This window comes from Musca autumnalis, unplaced genomic scaffold (genome assembly GCF_047663935.1).
Source record: "Musca autumnalis isolate F117 unplaced genomic scaffold, ASM4766393v1 scaffold_2, whole genome shotgun sequence".
Classification (NCBI taxonomy): domain Eukaryota; kingdom Metazoa; phylum Arthropoda; class Insecta; order Diptera; family Muscidae; genus Musca; species Musca autumnalis.
The window spans coordinates 101,206,540-101,230,820 of NW_027411755.1; the positions used below are offsets into that span (position 1 = coordinate 101,206,540).

The window sequence follows — 24,281 nt, forward strand, 5'->3', positions numbered from 1 at the left end:
CAATGTCAAGTTTTGATTGTTAATCAGCAGACAATGAGTATAAATGGTCATTGCTTTCACATGTAGGCTCGTCAGAGCTAGATTGATCAAAACTGAAATTTGTTACGGAAAGAAGTTCGAATTTCTTATCCACACTTGGTAGATTATCAAAAACACCGATAGAGCTGATGATATCGGGAACTAAATTGAACGCTTTCCAGAAGTCTATACCCATTAATGGTCTTTGTTTGTCCCTTAAAAGCAATATCAACTTCTATTCATCCTTTTATTTCTTGACTTTTACTATCCGCCGTTCGTACAAATGATTTACATTTGACGAAGTTGTGGTAGTGGTGAAAAGGATGGGTTGCTAAATCTGCACCTACACAGCCAATATTAGCCCCTGCATCTAAGAGACAATGGGTGCCACCGTGGTGCAATGGTATGCACACCCGCTATGGACACCAAAGGTCGTACGTACGATTACCCAGCCGGCAACATCAAAAAAATTTCAACGGTGGCAAAATATCCCTCAGTTTTGTTGGCGAAATTTCCTGAGTATTTAAGGCATGTAAAACTTCTCCACAAGTGGTGTCTTAGGACACGCCGTTCGGACTCGGCAATAAACAGTAGGTCCCTTATCATTGAGCTAATATGAATCGGGGTGCACTCATTGATATGAGAGAAACTTACGTTTTTTAACGTTCTTATAAATTAACTTTATTTATATGTTAACACTTATTATCAATCAATTATATTTTCATCAAACGGGTTCGAAATTGGGATTATTTTAGTTTATTCCTAAAGAAAACAACTCCTAACATTTGTCACATATGTTTTTATATACCTTAGATATTACATCAACCATGTCCAATGAACTAGAACCTTCAGTTTTGAACGAGCGTGCGCGAAGACTTGAAATTGAAAATAAGGCACTACGAGAGGGTCAAGGTGGCCAAACTGCATTAATTGTAAGTAAAATTCTTTATCCAAAAAAGATAATGAGCACTTTTGTATTTTTAGCAACTACTCGATGATGCTAACAAAAGAAATAATAACCTACGCGATCAATTGAAGACAGCCACGGAGAAAATAATGTTATTGACCCATGGTTCTCCCGTCGATGACGAGCACAATAAAGAGTGAGATTATTTATTTATTATTAATATTATTATTTTTTATTTAGCCTGAACTTAATAACATATATTATCTTATTTTAGGAATTCTACACCCGAAGAAGTAAAACAACTTTTGAAGCTTAATGAACAAAAAGGTAAATATATTTTAAATTTTGAAGATTGTAATAGTATTTATAGAATGGTGTTGTGAGACAACGTGATATACGCGTTTCTTGAACTTTAAATCCCTTTTGTAGATTCTTGCAGTTCTGAAACAGAACACTAAAATATATTCAAATGAAACGAAATTACGCGACTTTTCGGTGCTATGGATATGAGACAATAGTTATGGAAAAGCAGTGGAGTTGGGTAATCTAGTTCACTGAGCGGATCGACATTCTCGTTCCTTTTATCTAATGGAATTAGTTCCTTAATACCTTTCCTTCGTTCCATACAGTTTTTTTTTTTTCATTTGGCATTGTTTGTTAGGGGTTTTTAGTCCGATAATGTCGATAGACAAAACTATCTATCGATGTTAAATTAAAAAAAAAAATCTTTGCAATTGATAGTACCATAGATTTTTTGAGAAGGTAGTTATGGAAAAGCAGTGGAGTTGGGTGATCTAGTTCACTGAGCGGATCGATCACTCTCGTTCCTTTTATCTAAAGGAATTAGTTCCTTAATATGTTTCCTTCGTTCCATATAGTTTTTTTGTTCATATGACATTGTTTGTTAGGGGTTTTTAGTCCGATAATGTCGATAGACAAAACTATCTATCGATATTTAATTTAAAAAAAGAATCGTTGCAATTGATAGTGCCATCGAATTTTTGTCAGCTCTAATCCTTGAGTTTAAGCTTCCTGCTACAGTGGATAAAGGTTTGTAATGTTCATGCAGTAAAGTATTGTTACGAATTCAGTTCAATTTTAATTTCATTTAATTAAACTAAGTAGGGTAGTGGAACTTGCTTCAACATGCCGCCCCGTTTGTATCGGTGTAACCTATAAGTAAAAGGTGTTTTTTTTAAGCCCGATAGAACTTGAAATTGTAAAAAATAACACAAAAAATTAAATTGTAATCAAAATTTTTTTATTCGAAAGATCAATACGTGACATTAACATTTGAAAATGATTTCGGGCATATGGGCACCGCGGCTGTTCTTGACGAAGTGCATTCTGGACGTCCAATTTTTGGCCACTTTTTCGAGCACTGCTGGCCGTATGTCACGAATAACACGAACAATGCTGGCCTCCAAGGCATCAATTGTTGCTGGTTTATCAGCATAAACCAGTGACTTCACGTAGCCCCACAGGAAATAATCGAGAGGTGTCAAATCGCACGACCTTGGAGGCCAATTGACAGGTCCACTTCTCGAAATCAACTTATCGCCAAATTTTGATTTCAATAAGTCGATGGTTGCGTTCGCCGTATGGCACGTAGCGCCATTCTGTTGAAACCACATCTCCTCCGGATCAATGTCATCCATATTTTCAAACAAAAAATCATTGATCATGGTGCGGTAACGATCTCCATTGACCGTAACGCGAGCTCCGGCCTCATTTTTGAAGAAATAAGGTCCGATGATGCCACCAGCGTGAAAACCGCACCATACGGTGCATTTTTCTGGATGTAATGGAGTCTGTAGGGTCTCTTGTGGATTGGTCTCACTCCATATGCGGCAATTTTGCTTATTAACAAACCCGTTAAGCCAAAAATGCGCTCTTCATTGCGGAAAACAATTTTGCGATAAAACAACGGGTCATTTGCCAACTGCTCTAGAGCCCAATCGGCGAAAGAACGACGCATATAATGGTCTCGTGGCTTCAATTCCTGCACCAGCTGGATCTTATACGAGTTTAGGCCGACAGAGCCCCAATTCCTGCGACCGACGACGAATCGATAAATTTGTATTTTCTTCCACACTTTCGTTTACAGCGGCGATATTGTCTTCAGTACGCACATTCCTTCGACGTGCTGGTGTTATTGCATCCTCTAGAGAGTATGTGGTACGAAATCTATCCACAGTTAGACGAATGGCTTTTTCAGATGGACGATTATGTACGCCATACAAATGACGAAGTCGTCTATAAGTTGCGCGAATCGACGACTGATTTTCAAAGTAAATTTGGATAATTTCGTAGCGTTGTTCAAGCGTGAGTCTATTCATGATGATTTGTCAGAGTATACTGAAACAAATAAAAAAAGTTCCATCAACATTTAATTTTTTGTGTTACTTTTTACAATTTAAAGTTCTATCTAGCTTAAAAAAACACCCTGTACAACCTCCTTATATGATTCAATCGAAGATGGAACCTTGGGCGGTGGGCATGAGTGAAGACGTCTGTATGATACTTGTTCGTAGAATGCCCGAAATTTGATCATTAACAAGCATCTGCGAGGTACTAATTTGTTTAAAAAAAACGTGGGAGAGCCAAGAAGTGTGTCTCCAAGAGCAGAAATCGTTATTATAGATTTCTTTTGGGGGGACTATCAATTAACGTAAACAAACAAAACAATTCCCGTACCAATCACACAAAGCCACAAACTTTTCAGCTTCTCTGAATCGTTTCATTCTCACAACCAAAAAAAACCACAAACTGTACAATGTAAAAAGATGAAAACTGTACGATTGCTGAAATGTTCTTCGGCCATAGACTAATAAGCCCCTGCATCTAAGAGACAATGGGTGCCACCGTGGTGCAATGGTATGCACACCCGCTATGCACACCAAAGGTCGTACGTACGATTACCCAGCCGGCAACATCAAAAAAATTTCAACGGTGGCAAAATATCCCTCAGTTTTGTTGGCGAAATTTCCTGAGTATTTAAGGCATGTAAAACTTCTCCACAAGTGGTGTCTTAGGACACGCCGTTCGGACTCGGCAATAAACAGTAGGTCCCTTATCATTGAGCTAATATGAATCGGGGTGCACTCATTGATATGAGAGAAACTTACGTTTTTTAACGTTCTTATAAATTAACTTTATTTATATGTTAACACTTATTATCAATCAATTATATTTTCATCAAACGGGTTCGAAATTGGGATTATTTTAGTTTATTCCTAAAGAAAACAACTCCTAACATTTGTCACATATGTTTTTATATACCTTAGATATTACATCAACGCCATACAAATGACGAAGTCGTCTATAAGTTGCGCGAATCGACGACTGATTTTCAAAGTAAATTTGGATAATTTCGTAGCGTTGTTCAAGCGTGAGTCTATTCATGATGATTTGTCAGAGTATACTGAAACAAATAAAAAAAGTTCCATCAACATTTAATTTTTTGTGTTACTTTTTACAATTTAAAGTTCTATCTAGCTTAAAAAAAACACCCTGTACAACCTCCTTATATGATTCAATCGAAGATGGAACCTTGGGCGGTGGGCATGAGTGAAGACGTCTGTATGATACTTGTTCGTAGAATGCCCGAAATTTGATCATTAACAAGCATCTGCGAGGTACTAATTTGTTTAAAAAAAACGTGGGAGAGCCAAGAAGTGTGTCTCCAAGAGCAGAAATCGTTATTATAGATTTCTTTTGGGGGGACTATCAATTAACGTAAACAAACAAAACAATTCCCGTACCAATCACACAAAGCCACAAACTTTTCAGCTTCTCTGAATCGTTTCATTCTCACAACCAAAAAAAACCACAAACTGTACAATGTAAAAAGATGAAAACTGTACGATTGCTGAAATGTTCTTCGGCCATAGACTAATAAATTTATAGACATTTATTTGCTCTCAGCATTTATCTTCGAAATTTTCGAAAATTGGTAGATGTTGTTAGTAGTTTTATTTAAAGTTACTCTAGATTTTAAACTATTTATTCTGATAAAAGACAAAATATGGATAATCTTTGACCAGATCTACATCCTCATATAAACAAATCCAAAAAAAAAATATTGTAATTTACCCTAAAACATTGTGCAATTGAATGAAAAGATTAGGCACTTTGCATACGGGCGACAACTACAAAAAGAGAATACACTACAATCTCTTTGTCTATACGATTTATTAGTCTATGCTTCGGCTATGCTTTGGTGTTCAATATTTACTAAAGCGGAGGGTAGAATCGGTCTCGTTTGACCCCGTGAATTTAAACTGTCTATACGACTTGGAGATTATGAAAACTATTCGATTTTTGAGAATAAGATATCAGAAAGGTATTCCAACATGTTCAGAAGTTTCTCTGTTAGATAATTTTCCCATGCAGTTAAAATCTCTTCAGGCATTTTTGAAGAAACCCAATACATTAGAATTGGATCCCAAGCAATAACTGAAATGTTATATATATATACTGAAAATCCTCAACATTTTTCTTCTTTCGGATGCACCATTATCAATTTTGGTAGCGTTGACGTAAACCATCCCATGCAAGTTCACAATTGTCATCGGTCAAAGCAACTCGTTGGACTTTTTGATTTCCTCTCGTTTTGGTTCATAAAAGGAAACATATTTTGAGCTGTTATGAGTGCTTTGTGTACACCGCGAATTATTCGCCGTAGACCGCAAATCTCAACGAGATAAAGCGATTTGGAGATATAGCATTTCCAAATTAAATGAAACTTTTTCCAACAGAAATGAAACCCTTTCCAATTGAAATTAAACCTTTTCCAATTGAAATGAAATCTTTTCCATTTGAAATTAAACTTTCTCCAATTTAAATGAAACCTTTATTTTTTTATTATAATGAACAATAAACTGATATTGATTTTTATTGTTTTAAAATAAAATAATAACATCAATTGATGTTATTATAACAAATATAGTTATATAGGAATGATTTGTAAATAAGCGTTACAAGCATCATTGTTTTTTATTTTTATTTTTTGTTTTTTTGTTGTTTTTGTTTTTAGTTATTAGTTCATAGTTTTTACTTCAGTCTTAACAATAAAAAACTATGTTTTCCAAACCTTAAAAATGAAATACGGAAATTGAAAATTATTTTAAAAACAGCCTCAGTCGAAATAGAACGTCGGAGTTAAAAAAACAGGCTCGGTATTTTCCAAAATGGATACTTCAACAAAGGGAACATTTAATATTTATAGAAGATTGTGGATTTAATCTTCAGATTGTGCTGCCTACTTTATAGGATCGATATGTAACTCTAATGGCAGTAAATAAAATCGGGGGTTTTGTGTACCGTAATATAATTTCAAGTTTAAGTGTGAATGCAGACAAAATCAAACAATTTATAGAAGGTATTTTGGGGAAGATTACACCAGACTTAGAATTAGAAAACTCGTTTCTGATAATTGATAATCAGTAAATTCGTAAGAGGAATGACATAAGAACTTTATTAGAATTAAACAGATATCAACTTAAATTCCTGCAGCCATATTCCCAAAGTTCAACGGATTTAGACTGCATTTTCAAAAATAAAATGCTGCGCTACAACTGCACTTCGCGATCCTTCACTGAGGCGATAGAGCGCAGCATTCACCAGAAAAATGAGGAAGATTGTTCGAACTGGCCATTGTATTGAAAGTTTCCCGAGCAGAAAACTGAAGGGACTGACTACCTAAGAAAATTATTATGTTAACATAGTCAATTGATATATTTCTCATTTCCAGATCGATTTTAACAAAACCATAGAGATTTTCAGTTTTTGTTTTTCGTTTATTGATAAAAATAAAGTTAAGATTATGAAATAAGAGCTCAAAAAGAGTCGAAAAAACAATGATACCTGTAGTGAGATTCTGTAACACATTGTTGTCCTTACCGACAAAAGTCGTTAAAATTAAAATGCCCATAATTTCGGTAATTAACGATTTTTTTCGGCAAGTTAACGATGAATAAAAAGTAGTCGCTAACCTTTACCGATAGCAACAGTGATGCCAACTTTTATTGAAAATTTTCAACAATAAGTTTGCGATTTAATTTGACCGATTTTTGTCGGTAAAGGTAAAAATGAGTTACAGAATCACACTACTGTAAGGTTTATTAACGAAAAACATACATATTTATGTTAGCATTTTAATTTAAAACAATAAAAATCAATATTTGTTTCAAGTTCTAATAATTAAATATAAAGGTTTCATTTGATTTGGAAAAAGTTTCATTTCAAATGGAAAAGGTTTCATTTCAATTGGAAAAGGTTTCATTTCATCTGGAAAAGGTTTCATTTCATCTGGAAAAGGTTTCATTTCCGTTGGAAAAGGTTTCATTTAATTTGGAAAAGGTTTCGTTTAATTTGGAAATGCTATATATGCCTGTCTGTCCGTCCATTAAAAATTCTAATCAAACTACAGGCCGCAATTATGGACCAATCCTCACGAAATTGTATATGGAGGTCGGATTCCGAACAGGATTGACACCTATTTTTGACCGATTTTGTAGGTGCACTGTAGGTCGCAATGATGGTCCAATTAAGTAAGGTTTGAGTATATGACAGAGAAGAAGCTTTCAATTTAGTATGATGATCAGATAATATTTGGCGGGTTAAAAAGACCAAAACTTATGTGCGAAAATTAAAAAAAAATATATCTATTCCTGGAGAAGAACTCTTGACCTTTCCATTGATGCCAAACATGTTTATGTACGTGGTCAGATAACAGAGTTACAGCCTAATATGTACATGAATCCCAAAGTTCTAATTGCGAAAGTGTTACCATAATCAACCTAGAGGTCGTAGATTTAGCCCAATGTCGAAATATTTTTGCACATAGTAAGAATTTTGAGCACAGACAACGTAAAATTTTTTTGATAATGGTCGGAAAATATTTAGCGGGTGAAAATGACCAAAATTTTTTGTAGGAAGTATATCCAAATTTAATTTCTGGTAGATATTTTAAATTTTGCGTGGGCATATTCGGACATATTCAAACAAATTACGAAAAATAATCTTGTTGTTTCTATTTCTAAGCAATTAAATTACATATTTTTATTCACATAACGAAAGGTTTCTGGCGGCATTAAAAAGTATTTCGTTGCTCTTGCAGACCCGCAAATTCTGTAACGTACCATTATCCACTGATATAGTGGTTCTAATTTATTATAAATATTGAAAAAAAAAATCGCAAAAGAGAAAGGGCGATAGGAACCATTGATAAGGCCAACAAACAGTCGTTGGGGGGTACGTGTAATTTTCTTTCAGAATTCTAATTATGGTTACGACACAATAAAAATATTATTTTGGACTCCTAGATTTTATTACTCTACATTAACAGATGAACTTTTATGAAACTAAACAAATGCCCAATTTCCGATTCAAGATTCTCTAGGTGTTGTGAGAATCCATCGCCGCATGACCCACACGCCCAGTGGTTCTATAGGCATAAGTTTTTATAGCACCACAAAATCATCCTACCATAACCGCCTAACAATGAAACACCGAAACACATAAGAAAATTATTATGTTAACATAGTCAATTGATATATTTCTCATTTCCAGATCGATAAACCATAGAGATTTTCAGTTTTTGTTTTTCGTTTATTGATAAAAATAAAGTTAAGATTATGAAATAAGAGCTCAAAAAAAGTCGAAAAAAACAATGATACCTGTAGTGAGATTCTGTAACACATTGTTGTCCGTACCGACAAAAGTCGTTAAAATTAAAATGCCCATAATTTCGGTAATTAACGATTTTTTTCGGCAAGTTAACGATGAATAAAAAGTAGTCGCTAACCTTTACCGATAGCAACAGTGATGCCAACTTTTATTGAAAATTTTCAACAATAAGTTTGCGATTTAATTTTACCGATTTTTGTCGGTAAAGGTAAAAATGAGTTACAGAATCACACTACTGTAAGGTTTATTAACGAAAAACATACATATATAACTATATTTGTTTTAATTACATCAATTTATGTTAGCATTTTAATTTAAAACAATAAAAATCAATATTTGTTTCAAGTTCTAATAATTAAAAATAAAAGTTTCATTTGATTTGGAAAAAGTTTCATTTCAAATGGAAAAGGTTTCATTTCAATTGGAAAAGGTTTCATTTCATCTGGAAAAGGTTTCATTTCATCTGGAAAAGGTTTCATTTCCGTTGGAAAAGGTTTCATTTAATTTGGAAAAGGTTTCATTTAATTTGGAAATGGTTTCATTTAATTTGGAAAAGGTTTCATTTAATCTGGAAATGCTATATATGCCTTTCTGTCCGTCCATTAAAAATTCTAATTAAACTACAGGCCGCAATTATGGACAAATCCTCACGAAATTGTATATGGAGGTCGGATTCCGAACAGGATTGACACCTATTTTTGACCGATTTTGTAGGTGCACTGTAGGTCGCAATGATGGTCCAATTAAGTAAGGTTTGAGTATATGACAGAGAAGAAGCTTTCAATTTAGTATGATGATCAGATAATATTTGGCGAGTTAAAAAGACCAAAACTTATGTGCGAAAATTAAAAAAATATATATCTATTCCTGGAGAAGAACTCTTGACCTTTCCATTGATGCCAAATATGTTTATGTACGTGGTCAGATAACAGAGTTACAGCCTAATATGTACATGAATCCCAAAGTTCTAATTGCGAAAGTGTTACCATGATCAACCTAGAGGTCGTAGATTTAGCCCAATGTCGAAATATTTTTGCACATAGTAAGAATTTTGAGCACAGACAACGTAAAAATTTTTTGATAATGGTCGGAAAATATTTAGCGGGTGAAAATGACCAAAATTTTTTGTAGGAAGTATATCCAAATTTAATTTCTGGTAGATATTTTAAATTTTGCGTGGGCATATTCGGACATATTCAAGCAAATTACGAAAAATAATCTTGTTGTTTCTATTTCTAAGCAATTAAATTACATATTTTTATTCACATAACGAAAGGTTTCTGGCGGCATTAAAAAGTATTTCGTTGCTCTTGCAGACCCGCAAATTCTGTAACGTACCATTATCCACTGATATAGTGGTTCTAATTTATTATAAATATTGAAAAAAAAATCGCAAAAGAGAAAGGACGATAGGAACCATTGATAAGGCCAACAAACAGTCGTTGGGGGGTACGTGTCCTTTTCTTTCAGAATTCTAATTATGGTTACGACACAATAAAAATATTTTTTTAGACTCCTAGATTTTATTACTCTACATTAACAGATGAACTTTTATGAAACTAAACAAATGCCCAATTTCCGATTCAAGATTCTCTAGGTGTTGTGAGAATCCATCGCCTCCTGACCCACACGCCCAGTGGTTCTATAGGCATAAGTTTTTATAGCACCCCAAAATCATCCTACCATAACCGCCTAACAATGAAACACCAATAAAGAAAACCTATTCGCAGAACATTTTCATTCGAATTCAATTATGGAAGTTTATTCATTAACTTTTATGGCCTGTTTTTCTAAGACGATTCGATTTCAAATTCCTTCGAATTACTACCAAATTCCTCTTAATTAATATATAAATATTTTTCCAAACAGAAAATATATGCACATCTTATTGATCATATGAATTTTAAACAGAATATGATCTAAACAATATAATAGGAAATCAACTATAACTGTAAGAGGAAACTACAAGGTTATAAATGTAACGAAAAAATCGTTTTTTTTTTTTGTTAAGTGTAGCATAAAACCAGAGGTTACTAATATGAACGATCGGAATTTATGAGGTAGAAGGGAACTTTAAACCTTCTAACAAAATTTTTAGGAGCCTTCCGCTTAAATCCTGTTTTAAAAGCCAAATTAAGCTAGAGTGGTCCGAAACAAATTCCTGCATTTCGCTCTGTAATTACGTTGTGTGGTGTTTAGTTTTCGGCTCATATAGGCGATTGGCCTCTCGTTGCCTTCGTCATCGAGCTGAACGAAGAATTTCTTAATGGTTAGCTAAGACGGGTGCTGTTGTCAACAACCTTGTCTAATGCCTCCTGGGCCTCTGATGTCCAACAGAACTTTTTGTTGCTGGAAACAAGATCGGGCGACAATGGTTGAAAAGTTATTGACAAAGCGACGATACAACCACTCTGCCAAACCTAAGAACCCTCTCACCTGCTTTATATTTTTGGGAATAGGCCAAGATCAAAATAGCAGTCAGCTTATCGGAATCTGTCGATATGCCACCATTTCCGATGACGTATCCAATGTACTTAACCTGTACCACACAAAACTTGCATTTGCCTTTCGGAATTCGTCCACAGTTCGCATTAAAACTGCTAAGTGGCGTGAAAAGTCTTCAGAATCGATAATTCAATCGTCTAAATATCCGAAAATGCAATTTTTCAAGTCCGAGGGAATTAGTTGATCCACATCGTTTGGGAAGCCGTACAAAGTCCGAATGGCATCACCACAAACTGAATGGAATGGTGAAGGGGCAGTATAGGCCTTGGATTCGTCCTCTAAGGCGAACTGCCTTTAAGATCGAGTTTCGATATCAAATGGGTTTGAGCGAAAATTCGGTATATGAACAGCATAATTCCAGAGTCCTACAAAGTCCTAGCCTTTATAAAAAGAATTTGCGCTGAATTTACAGATCCATATACCATAAAAATTGTTTATACGTCTTATGTTAGATCTAAACTCGAATATGCGTCAATTATTTGGGTAATTCCCCTATATCACGTGTTGAAAGAATCCAAAGAAGCTTTACAAAGCTTGCCCTTAAAAATTTCTCTGTTGATCCGCCCTTCATATAAATCTAGGTGTTTATTACTGGGATTGCAAAGTTTGGAAACTCGTAGAAAGTGTCAAGCTGCTTGTTTCATTTTTGATATACTTAATAACCGGATCGTTTCTCCTGATTTACTAACATTGCTTCCAATGTTTGTTCCTCCGAGAAGATTACGTATGGTTAATTTGTTTGATGTTCCAATCCACCACACTAACTATGGCCGCAATGGGCCCTTAACGCGTACATTTTTGAGTTTAAACTCAGTCAATAATAAATTGCAAAAAGAGTATAAACCATGCATTGATTTTAGCATGCCTAAAGAGAATTTTAAATTAAATCTATCTTCTATTAATTTTTTTCTGTTAATATAAATTGATATTGATATAAATAGATATTGTATCTCAGTCTGTAAGGATAATGAATGTCCATTGACTAAATAAATGAAATGAAAATCATTCTCTTGGGTTACCGAGTTCGCCTTCCTCGCATTCAAACCTAGATGAACTATCCTGGTTTTAAAACTAGCCTCATAGGCGAAATCCAGGGGGAGCTGGATGGTTTGATAACGCCCAGGTCTAACATACAGTCAACTTCCTTATATATGATTTTCTCCACCGCGGGAGATACGGGTAAAATCTTTGTTTAATAGGTCTGGCGTTTCCTACATTAATGGTATGTTTAATTAGGTTTGTTCGTCCTAAGCCTTGTTTCTCAAAATTGGGAAACATCGATATTACAATGTCAAGTTTTGATTGTTAATCAGCAGACAATGAGTATAAATGGTCATTGCTTTCACATGTAGGCTCGTCAGAGCTAGATTGATCAAAATTGAAATGAGTTGCGGAAAGAAGTATGAATTTCTTATCCACACTTGGTGGATTATAAAAAACATCGATAGAGCTGATGATATTGGGGACTAAATTGAACGCTTTCCAGAAGTCTATACCCAGTATTAGGCGAGATGTTATGGTTGAAATTATGGACAATTTAATGGTCTTTATTGGTCCCTAAAAAGCAATATCAACTTCTGTCCAACTTTTTATTTCTTGACTTTTACTATCCGCAGTTCGTACAAATGATTTACATTTGACGAAGTTGTGGTAGTGGTGAAAAGGATGGGTTGCTAAATCTGCACCTACACAGCTAATTTAGCCCCTGTATCTAAGAGCATATATTCAGTAAAATCAAGAAATGTTACTTGAGCATAGAATCTCCTGTCTGATGGGTTGGATGTGATAGCTGAAATCAATAGTTTTCTAGCCATTTTTTTAATCCGAAATTCTTCTTATAGCGCACAGTAGAACGTTTTGGCGTTGTAATGGAAGACACTTGTTTTTCAGTTTCATTGAAAATTTCGTTTCTTCTCTGCATATATATTTCATATGTTCGGAGATACGGGAGCTTTGGAAATAAACGTTTTAAATTGGTTTGATGGTGTTGTCAACTAAAGTTGACTTTTTAGGAAAATCTGGTGAAGAAATATTGTGAGAATTTTGGTTTAATACGGAATTAGAAACAGATTCGATCGAATTATTAAGTTGGGGACTTGTGAATTTTTATTACGGTTTACATCTACAACTGTTGGTTTGAGTTTACTATCAGAAGATTTTGAAAGAGAAACGGCAGAACGAAGAGTGCCTTGAGATTTTTCCTTGACTAGGGAGCTCTCTTTGGAGGATCTCCCTGCCGAAAAATTTTGGCTTGGATTCTGCACAATTGGCTTGCAGGTATCTTTGGCTCCACAGCCATAGCAAAATAACTTCCTCTCAGACAATTTTCCCAAAAATGGCCTATTTCATCTCAATTCCAACATTTCGACATATGTGGAAACCCTCGGACTGCGTTTATAGACTCTGAGTTGGTTTGAAATGGATCTGGTGGATAGTCAGTGAATTCTGCAATTTGTTTTCTTATAGGATACTGTTTAGTTGGTCTTTTTGATAACTGTTTCTTGATATAGTCGTCATTTAAACAATTCTCCCGCATATGGACTAATTTCCGAAGGTGTCGAATTTCAGGTCTCAAATTACGAGTGGGAATTTCCAGCTCGGGCATTCGATGGGGAATCGGTCATGAATTGAGGTTACTGCTTCATAGAATCAATCAAACGACTCTCCTACCCTTTGTTTCCGATTAAGTATTTCTTCTCTAGTATCGAAAGACGTTTTAAATTCTCTATATTGGAATTTAATAGAGTCTCAAAAATCTTTCCATATTATGGGGATGGCATTTTTACGGTACCGCCAGTACAATTCTCGCGCTTTGCCGCACAATAATATATTCAAATTTTTTACATATTAACGAAAAATACACCGTTAAAGTTGTCTACCGTTAAAGTCGTGACTCTGTACAAAAATTCATCCACTGCCAGTAGGAGACCCATCAAAATTCAATTGCCAATATTGTATAATTGTTATTATTTTGTCTGGCTGAAGCGGTAGATTTGATACGTAAAATGAGTTTGGGGAATTTGAAGATCGAAATTTAGAGTGGGATTGTCGTTGTTCTTGTTGTTGTGATGCTGGTAAATTATTTCTGTTTGTATTGGATCCATTTACATTAGCTCTAGAAATATTGGTTCCATGCTCATTATAATGATTTTGGTTGTGCGGATTTTGATTTGGCTACAAATACTGGGTTCGACTATCTTCTGAATTTCCCCGTAATCCATTGAGCTTTTAGCAGATTTCCTGGCAAAGAGGACGAACGTCATGGAAAGGTTCCTTATTAAGATTTTGTCGTGTAGGAGTCAGACCTCCTACGGCTCCTTGGAAATTTGCACTGAAATCTAATAAATTTGCTCATGCAAAAAGTTCTTCTCAGCATATCTCGTGTTGTTGCCTTTTCCTCTTTGCGCAGTTTAATTTTAAGGTCTAGAACCTAGAGAGATCGCTTTCAGGTCAGATAATTGACATTGCTTTTTACAACACGGACATTCAGCCGTTGAAGACATGTAACTTTCGATTCATTTCCTGTGAAATGCATGAGCTCATGTTTTTAAAGCTAAACACTGTTGATCTTTTGACAAACCCTCCTGTCAACAGTAACAAATAATACCTGCATTCGGGTTTGTGGTTTCTATAGGTCCCGTTGGATAAACATCGGACATCTCACTCATACCACTAGGGTCCAGTTTTCTTTTACCACTAGGGTCCTGGATGCTGGACCTAGGTGGTGTTCTCTCCAGCGACATATTTGTTTTATAATACGGAAGAAAAAATAACAAAAAGTTTTGTTTAGCAATATCGGTAGAATCTTGATATTGTAAATAGCAAAAATAAAAATGAAAATATCAATCATTTCGGTTGGTGTATCATTTTGGTCGGTTCTGGATCAAATGATAATATTGCATTGTTTTTAAGGTAATTCAAAGGAATACAAACTGGGATATGGATGTACAGCACAATTACTTTTATTACATCTCAGATCAGACCAGTTGAAATAGATAAACAAAACTTATACACTATCTACGGACAAAATTCAAAGCAATAAAAAAGTTATTCAAATTTTACTAAACTAAATCAAAAGAACTAAAAGATTAATAAAATAATCAATAAATACACTGTGCAACAAAATGGAGCTCAAAGTCTGGGGGGTGGAAAATTCTTATTGGAGATGAAAGCCCTTGGTGAGTACATACAGAACCCCGAAGGACAGATTCGCCGTGAGTCGAACTTTCGCGATATGGCGTGATGAATATTTTGCTGGAGACCCTAAAAGCCATCTGGAATCAGCGTTATATCTTTGTTCGCTGTTGTTTAATCTTATATTTAAGATGACATGTCTTCAGTCAAATCGAATGAGGATTTTTTCGTAGAACATTTCGACCTTCTAACTCGCTTCCTTCGATGTCCTTTTCGTCCTGTATTTCAAGAACCGCAATAAAAGTGGCACAAGATGACATTTTTCAGCTTCGGAATATTCTACAAAAATGTCGCTCGGAAGATTTTAGGTACGGTTCCCAAAGACATAAAATCGATAAAATCATGTTTAAGCGGTCGTTTTTCACTTTTACCCGAATCTTGCTCAGACAGCCCTATATCTATTTATTTCAATATATTATTGTTAACCTATTGATGACCTAGAATTCTCGGAGTCATTAAAACAGTTGTATCTAAGCACGTTAATTTCATTACTTTTTGGAATAAATATCCGGATATCCGAATTATGGAACCGGTTATTCTGATATTAAAACCGAATTTTTATCCGGTTTTTATAAACCGAATAACCGTATATGTATATCATTAGAAAGCTATTAAAATTGTCAAACAGATATGACTAATGTGCATTAGACGTTTTAAGCGGTTATGGTGCTGGAACAAAAAACCGTATTTTTGAACCGTTTCTTAACGTTTGTGAGGGTACATTTCTGTGCGTGAAAAAAATTATGATCATGACGTGGGGGGTGGAAAATTCTTTTTGGAGGTGAAAGCCCTTGATGTGGACATACAGTACCCTGAAGGGCAGATACGCCGTGAGTCGAACCTTTGTGTTATGGCGGGTTGAATTCTGGGATGGTGACCCGACATAGCACATACTGTCCCAGTAGCATATCACGCTTGCAATAATGGGTCACCATCCCAGAATTCAACCCGCCATAACACAAAGGTTCGACTCACGGCGGATCTGCCCTTCAGGTTACTGTATGTCCACATCAAGGGTTTTCACCTCCAAAAAGAATTTTCCACCCCCAGGTCATGATCATAATTTTTTTCACGCACAGAAATGTACCCTCACAAACGTTAAGAAACGGTTCAAAAATACGGTTTTTTGTTCCAGCACCATAACCGCTTAAAACGTCTAATGCACATTAGTCATATCTGTTTGACAATTTTAATAGCTTTCTAATGATATACATATACGGTTATTCGGTTTATAAAAACCGGATAAAAATTCGGTTTTAATATCAGAATAACCGGTTCCATAATTCGGATATCCGGATATTTATTCCAAAAAATAATGAAATTAACGTGCTTAGATACAACTGTTTTAATGACTCCGAGAATTCTAGGTCATCAATAGGTTAACAATAATATATTGAAATAAATATAGGGCTGTCTGAGCAAGATTCGGGTAAAAGTGAAAAACGACCGCTTAAACATGATTTTATCGATTTTATGTCTTTGGGAACCGTACCTAAAATCTTCCGAGCGACATTTTTGTAGAATATTCCGAAGCTGAAAAATGTCATCTTGTGCCACTTTTATTGCGGTTTCTGAAATAAAGGACGAAAAGGACATCGAAGGAAGCGAGTTAGAAGGTCGAAATGTTCTACGAAAAAAATCCTCATTCGATTTGACTGAAGACATGTCATCTTAAATATAAGATTAAACAACAGCGAACAAAGATATAACGCTGATTCCAGATGGCTTTTAGGGTCTCCAGCAAAATATTCATCACGCCATATCGCGAAAGTTCGACTCACGGCGAATCTGTTCTTCGGGGTTCTGTATGTACTCACCAAGGGCTTTCATCTCCAATAGGAATTTTCCACCCCCCAAAATTTCGGTTCACAGTGATATAAGAGAAAAGTAGTGCGAGTTAAACACATGCCACGTGCGCCTCATACTCGGAGCGAACCAAAACAAGACAAAGTGAAAATATGTAACACAAAACACACAAAAACCAACAAACTCTAATTTTTATTAAATATTTTTGAAATTACAATAATTCAAATTTATTTTTCGAATCTACAAATTATAAGTTTAAATTGGATATGTCCCCAAAATGGGAGGTATCCTATTTGATAGGGGCAAATCTGTACTCAATCCGACTTATTTAGTTATGTCCAGATCCCTAATACACGCAGATAAGGGGTTTTCGAAGGTATCACCGTTTTTAATCCAAAAATCTATCAGCGCAGTTGGAGGTAACATAATAGACTGCAAGAAACTCCGGAGTGGTCAGCTACTTATTCAATGCACAAACGGGAAACAAGCAAACAAAATTATGCAAATGCTGTCTGTATCTTCCGATGTTTTCGTTAACGTCGAAGAACATAAAACATTGAATATGTCGAAAGGCATTATCTATACCAATGACCTAAGGGATTTAAGTGACGCTGAAGTGAAAGAGAAAGTAACAAAAATGAATCGTCAAGTTACTGATATAAAACGATTAAAAAGGCGAGACCCAGAAACGAAAACATTGACAAATGTAATTTCTCGTTTGTACATACTAACATTTAATACTAGAGATCTTCCCGAACACATTTTCAGATGTTACAATTGTTTTCAATTCGGACACGTGTCTGAGAAATGTAGATCAAACGTCAAAATTTGCCCACACTGCAGTAACACAGAACATACGGAGATTAAAGAAGATGGTAAATGAGAGAAATGCAACAACACTCCAAAATGTGCAAACTGTGAGAAAGAGCATAACAGCTTCTCTAAAGAATGCATCATTTATAAACGAGAATTTACAATTCAAACTATCCGCATAAAAGAGAAGAAGAGTATACAATAAGCAAGACAAATTTATGAGATGAGAAACCCTCTACCAACAACATATTCAGAGACTTCAAAACTGTCGCCTACCAACAATCAATGCGATTGCGAATGTCAATGTAAACAAAATACTGGAGAAAAAATATAACTCAAGCAGAGAAAACATCACCAACAAAAACCATAAAATAAGCACTATCAACTATCTCTTCTATTCGATAAGTGAAGAAAGCAGATGGAACAAAAATATCTCTTATACCAAAAGGTATATAAAAAAGGAAAAAGAGAGAACTGACGAATGCAGAAAAAAGAAAAAACAAAACACAAACAGTGAAGAACTGAACAAAATAGAAACAAAGGAAGACGAAACATACAAAAGCGCCAGTTCATATGACCAGTGAATACCAAATTATACAATGGAATTGTAATGGATTTATTAATCATATATATGATATTAAATTATTAATCTCAAGTACTAAATTCCTTGCAATATGCATACAAGAATCAAAATTTAAATAAAATTACCACACAAATATTAGAAATGTTTAATGTTTTTACAAAAATTTAAATACAACAACTATTGTTCATGGTTGTGTATGTATATATGTATGTAAATAATATGTCAGAAGCTAGTGAACTCCAACTCAACACAGACTTACAAGCAATAGCTATTAAAATAATCTTTCCTGATCGGAAACTATATCTTAAGCCTTGTTAAACAATTTAGTTAATCAATTCGATCTGCCTTACATGCTACTAGGAAAGGAGATTTCAACTCTCATAATACAATGTGGGGATCTGAAAAAACCGATCCAAGAGGGAAATTCATATATGATTTTATAAAGGAAAATGATATAAATTTAATGAATAATATAAATTGTCCAACACATTTCAGTTTGGCTTATAAATCATTCAGTCACATTGATCTAAGCTTAATAACACCACAAATTGCTCGATACTTTGAATGGACTGTATGCGACGACTTATACAACAGTGATCATTATCCTATACTTATCAAGTATAAAGATTTTTCTTCATCTCTACAATGTAGGGAAACGTGGTATATAAATAATGCTAAATGGGATAATTTTCAATGCGAACTTAATGCCCCTTTTCAATACATTTAATTTAATTAATGATTTAGAAGAACATATAGCCAATTCAATCCTAGAATCTGCAAAAAATGTCATTCCCAAAAAATCTTCCACTGTTAAGAAGCGGGAAGTACCATGGTGGAACGACAAAATAAAGACATTGATGAAGGAAAAAAGAAAAATTTAGAAAAAAATATGAATTCAGAGAATCTTGCAAATTATCTTAAAATGAAATCCACAGTTCGAACAGAAATTCGCGCTAGCCGGAAAAATCTTGGATTACATTTTGTGAAAGTATAAACCTTCGAACTTCGTCGTCAACAGTTTTCCGAAAAATTAGATCACTCAATGGGTCCACCAATCATCAACAAATAAATGTTCTCAAACGTAATGACTTATTAGTTACAAACCCAAGACATCGCAAACTTCTTTGCGAAACAATTTGCCGAAAATTCTTCTTCTTCAAATTTCTCATCAATTTTTTAAGATTACTCAAAAACAAAACGAATATCAATCAATTTTTCCAATAATGGAGAACCATATAATTTACCATTTTCTATGTTAAAATTTAAGGGGTCGATTATGGATAGCAACCCAACTCCAGTTGTGTTGCCCACAGCAAATGTACAATTAAATTAATGGCTGAAGGTTCAAAACACTGATATTGATTGAATTTGACAAAAATTTCCGTCTTTTTACTCATTTTAATTGCATGATTTTCTCTTCTGGCAACGCAACTACAGTTGAGTTGCTATCCATAATCGACCCCTAAATCTCCCTGAGAATGTGCAAAGGCTCCAGGTCCAGATAATATCAGATACGAAATGTTAAAACATTTCTTGTGATACCAGTACTAAAACCAGGTAAAGACTACTCAAACCAAAACAATTATAGACCAATATCTCTTACAAACTGCCTGTGTAAACTCTTGGAGAGAATGGTAAATAGAAGACTCATATGGTATCTAGAAAAGAATAATATATTAAATAATAGTCAATCAGCTTTCATGAAAAATCGAGGTACTATTGATAATCTGCCTATATTATTGCATTCGGATATAATGGAGAGCTTCTCTACTAAAAAGATTTAGTAGCAGTATTTTTAGATTTTTGTAATGCTTAGTTTTAGAAAAACTCAATTGCTCTGAAATAAAAGGTAATATTATATCTTTTATTTCAAACTTTTTAACAAACAGAACATTTTCTGTTCTAGTAGGAAACACGTTCTCAGAAAGTTGCTGTCTAGAAAATGGAGTACCTCAGGGATCTGTCATTAGCGTATCCCTTTTTCTTTTAGCAATTAACTTTGTATCTGATAAAATTACACCTAATGTAAAATCTCTATTATATGCCGATGACCTTGTTATCTATTCTTCGGAAAAAAATATTTCCACAGTAACAAAACAAATTCAGTGTTCTATTAACAAACTTTTATCATGGAATAATAAAACTGGTTTTAGGTCTAATGTCAAAAAAACCATTTCTATTAAATTCTCTAGACGCAGAAAACAAAATGATGTTAACTTTTCTCTTAAACTGGGTGATAATTATATACATTTTGTAAACAAACATAAATTGCTAGGTGTTATCTTTGATGAAAAACGTTCTTTTCATCATCACACTCAACATATCAAGGTTAAAGCGAATTTAAAGTTAAGTATTTTAAAAATGTTAAGATGTACACAATTTGGATCTGATCAACAAGCACTTCTGAAAATATTAAATTCAATTGTTCTACCGACAATTGACTATGCTTCAATAATATACAATTCTGCTTCATTCAGTCGACTCAAAACTCTTGACCCTATATTAAATACAGGTATAAGAATTTCTCTTGGAGCATTTAGAACTAGTTCTACTAGTTCTCTACTGGCTCTCTCTGCCAACCTGCCTCTACATTTTTGAAGATTAAAACATCTTCTAAATTACACCCTGAAATATTTTATCTAAAAACCCATCCTTTCTATACTATGTTAAATAATACAGAAAAAATTAGAAAATTTTGAAACTAAGTCACTGACTTACCAACCACTTTACACACGAGCCTACAACGAACTATTGAAAGTAAAAACCAAATTTCCTATTGACATAAAAAATATAAACACTCTATCAACATCAGCTATAGCTCCTTGGACTTTCACTAAGATAAATTTAAACCTTGCCTATATTACCAAAATAAACATGATCCAAGAAGAAGTACACCAACGTTATTTAGAAATTATAAATATGAATTATAAAAATGTTTCAGTTATAAATGAGAAATCTCTCTTTGCTTTTTTTGGAGACCACTTTGCAACAAAAATCCGAATTTGCAACTAGTCCTCAATTTACACTTGTGAATTACTAGCAATTAAAGTAACCCTAGAAAAAGTTCTTGAAAACTATCATGGAACAAATATATTAATTATTACTGACAGCAAAACTTCACTAGAAGGTTTAGATGATAATTTCAGCAAAAACAGTTTAGTACAGGAAATTAGGAAAATCCTATGTAGAATGCCATACAATAATGTTGAACTCATGTGGGTCCTGAGTCATTTTAACATATACGAAAACGATAAAGTTGACAAATTAGCAAAGGATTCACTCAAAATGGATAAAAATTGCAATATAAATACATATCAATCCCCTGATTACAGACGGCAAATAAAGAGATATGCTCATGATCAGTGGAATGATGAGTGGGTAATGAATAACCAAGATTCCAATTTATTTAAATTAATAAACCATATTCCATACAAATATACACATCCATCATTATCAAGAAAGGACTTAAGCAAACTAAATAGACTGAAAATTGGGCATACTTTATTAACTCATAAATATATCATAGAGAAATCTGCACCCCTATTTGCAATTTGTTACGAGCAAGTCAATACAAAAAAAAATGATCAACAATTATTTTCGACAATCTCGAATACAGGGCATGTTTCAAGTTCTAATCGGCTAGCTCTGCCGTGGCGAGGTTACTGTATCCCGGGTTATCGCCTCGTAACGTAGGAGTTTACATGCCTATTATATCAAAACCACATAAGTAAATTCTACAACAAATACACATGCTGTTGGCCTGAGAAACGAACATCTTCTACTCATTTGTGACCGATGTAGTTGTCACATGGAGTGCATTTTTCCCGCCCTAAAAGTACGCCTATGGTAACTTACACACTCACAATTTTAACAGTTACCCCAAAAAACATTTCACCGTTACCTACCCAACATTACGGTAGGCAACGCCGTTACTCAACACCGCCCATGGTACAGCTACTCTCTCTCTCTAAATAAAAGATTTTAAGTTTTCATATTTAAAGCTTTAACAATTATTATTGTAATTAAGACAGAGGGGATAATTCATGTTAACTTTCCTATAAAGCTTATAGTTAGTTAATTCTATATACTATATACTTAAACAGACTAATTTGCACCGCATTTCCTTATATCGATATCCTCCTTATTCTGCTTTTGATTGGTGATATGGTAGTAGTTTGGGTTAAAAATATTTATTCAGCTGTTGTACTGATTTTATGTAGTTACTTTTTTTTATTTCCTGAGAACGACTGTACTTTTTTTTGCTGTTATTGAATTTTTAGTTTCTTTTTATTTATATATTTTTTTTTTGTTTTTATATATACAGTGCAGCATCTCCTATTCATTGTTTCTTTTTTTCGTTAAATATACATAGTTTTAACTCTTCATGGTTGCTTTGTCAAATTAATTTAGGATGTGCATAAAAATGTTTTCCATTTAAAATCATATTGGTTGTCACAGTCATCTCTGGATAAGTTTTTTGGTACATTTTTTTTTCTTTTTTTGCAGTAGTCTATTTTAGTGAGGCTTTAGTTGATTAGTTCATCTCAAAGGTTCTTTTGTTATTTTTAATTTCTTCGATTTTTTTCTTTTTCCACATATGTAACTCAAACTCATTCACCAACAATGTTTATTATGAATAGACCTTCACAATGATTTTTTTATTTTCTCGGTTGTCTGACAATTCAATATTAACCGACTGCCTCTAGCCAACGCACAATATTAAGTCTTTTCTTTTTTCTCTTCTTTTTCCTCATGTATAATTCAAACTCCAGGTTAAGAAAATTTTATTTAATTATTTTAAGCTGCCAATTCTTTAAGAAATTGTCTATATTCACATTCTAAAATAATGTTTATTATGGATAGACCACCACACAACGATCGACCACCGTGTTCAACAAGTAGTCTTTTTTCTCTTGATCGTCCGACAAATAACTAATAATCGACTGCCTCTAACGAACGATCAATATCAAGTGTCCATTTTTTTCTCATTCTCGAAAACAAAACGAGTTTACCAAATCACGTTACACACACATGTGCCCAAACAATGCAATGCAAACCTAACGGCAATAAATTCTTAGAGCAATGTGTGACAAAAAAAAATATGGATTGGCCAATGAAATCATTACAGAGTATGCCAGGTCAATGCACATGCAGCCTTTTTTCGTGGTTTTAGCGTTTTTTAATAATCGTCCAAAACAAATCCCTAACAAAACTGCTTCGTTATGAAAATTTCTAATTGAGTAACGAACAGGAAAAGGATTGTTTTTTTGTTTTTGAATGTTTAAAGAGCACGTGTGGCTCGACCCACGAAAAGCCGGGCAAAATATTTCTTAAAGTGGCTTAACACCAGTATACTGCAGGATTGGATAACTTCCAATTAGATCAAACGTGTGGCTCGACCCACGTAAAGCCGGGCAAAATAGTATTATGGCTTTACACCATTATACTTCAAGATTGGCTAAGTTCAATTTAGAAAAGCACACACATTTAAAAAAACAGTGGTGGGATCCAATTTAGGATGGAAGCTAGTCATGAAGTCTACTAAAGAGCCGACCTTGAAGGTATTCCACATCAGACAGGGCTTTATCGACTTCTGCTCGTATTTTGCATCTATCAGATTTTGGGGTAATTTCCGCATTAAAACCCTGGTAAAATTTACTAGTAGTGGGGAACTCTCTAAAAACTTCTTTACCGGCTCTATAAGGTATGGATTTCGCTCTGGTATTGCAGATTTTCATAACCTTTTCACATGACCTCCCCAAA

At 34.2% G+C, this 24,281-nt stretch overlaps 1 protein-coding gene across 1 annotated transcript in view; it reads left to right on the forward strand.

The window, feature by feature from the left end:
• hook (hook microtubule tethering protein) overlaps positions 1 to 24,281 on the forward strand; it is a 500,473-nt gene that overhangs the window by 358,333 nt on the left and 117,859 nt on the right. The window contains exons 6-8 of the mRNA XM_073968623.1: positions 832 to 950; positions 1,003 to 1,121; positions 1,200 to 1,252. Coding sequence (XP_073824724.1) covers positions 832 to 950; positions 1,003 to 1,121; positions 1,200 to 1,252 — 291 coding nt within the window. The remainder of the gene's footprint in view (positions 1 to 831; positions 951 to 1,002; positions 1,122 to 1,199; positions 1,253 to 24,281) is intronic.